This window comes from Gavialis gangeticus, unplaced genomic scaffold, assembly GCF_001723915.1.
Source record: "Gavialis gangeticus isolate Ggan-Ray unplaced genomic scaffold, GavGan_comp1, whole genome shotgun sequence".
NCBI classification, from domain to species: domain Eukaryota; kingdom Metazoa; phylum Chordata; order Crocodylia; family Gavialidae; genus Gavialis; species Gavialis gangeticus.
This window is the reverse complement of record NW_017728991.1, coordinates 9,204,160-9,205,076: the sequence shown is the minus strand read 5'-3', so window position 1 is coordinate 9,205,076 and position 917 is coordinate 9,204,160. Positions and strand designations below refer to the sequence as shown.

At 47.7% G+C, this 917-nt stretch overlaps 1 protein-coding gene across 1 annotated transcript in view; it reads left to right on the top strand.

Annotated features, from left to right (window-relative positions):
* The first annotated feature begins 683 nt into the window (after positions 1-683).
* Positions 684-917, top strand: part of ANKFN1 (ankyrin repeat and fibronectin type III domain containing 1) — a 108,820-nt gene continuing 108,586 nt past the window's right edge. The window contains exon 1 of the mRNA XM_019515126.1: positions 684-748. Coding sequence (XP_019370671.1) covers positions 684-748 — 65 coding nt within the window. The remainder of the gene's footprint in view (positions 749-917) is intronic.

The window sequence follows — 917 nt, the reverse complement described above, 5'->3', positions numbered from 1 at the left end:
TAACTCGGATATCGACGTTTGTTGCATTGCAGCTGGGAGTAGTCACGGCCGAACAATATATGGCATGAATTATCTCCACGTGGAGCGGCTGAATAGCGGGCATAATCGCCATGTGATTGACAAAACATCACAGCTGCGCTGTTGCTGTTGACAACTTCATTATTTCTGTGATATTCAACGGGGTAATTTATTTCAGGGGAACAGCAGTATCTTCTGATGCATCTAATGGCCCAAATGTAATTTTGCAATCTTTGCGAAGATGAATGTGCTCCCTCACGTTTAGCTTTGCCCTAATATGGGAAGCAATTATTGCAGCCATTAGTAAACAGCCCTCAAACGCTCACTGGTTTATGGCAGGGCAGTGTCTCCAGCAGGAAACATTAATGAGAAATTCTGATCTCTATGTGGGTCACTCATGGCCCCGGTGATGGGTTTTTCATTCACAGTCGCTGCTGATGACGGCTGCCCAGGGTATGATTAGGAGCTCTCCTACACTGCTTTGACGCCAGAGGGCCTTCACTGATCTTGAAGAAGCCTCTAAAATCTCCCACTCTCCAAATCCAAAAGGAGCCAGTAGTTAGCTGTGGTTGGAAAACGACACTGGGGGTCAATGAGCAGAACTTGTCGGGAGTTTTCCTGTGAAACGGGTTCATCTCGGAAACCGCCAGATTGTGGGAAGCGACATGGAGACGCTGCAGGAGGGAGCTTTTGATCCAGAATGGTTTTTGTTCTCCTTCGAAGCGGTTGGGTTTGTTTCGGTGGGAAATTGTAAAACGCTGACTTTGTTTTTTCAACCTGAACAACCTCCCCACCTCTTCCCACCCAGAGCTTTGACATCTCCCTCCATCTGTCAGTGATGGGGTGACAAATGGGGAAATGAATTATGAATATAGAGGCCAGTGGGGTTGTGGGGGGGG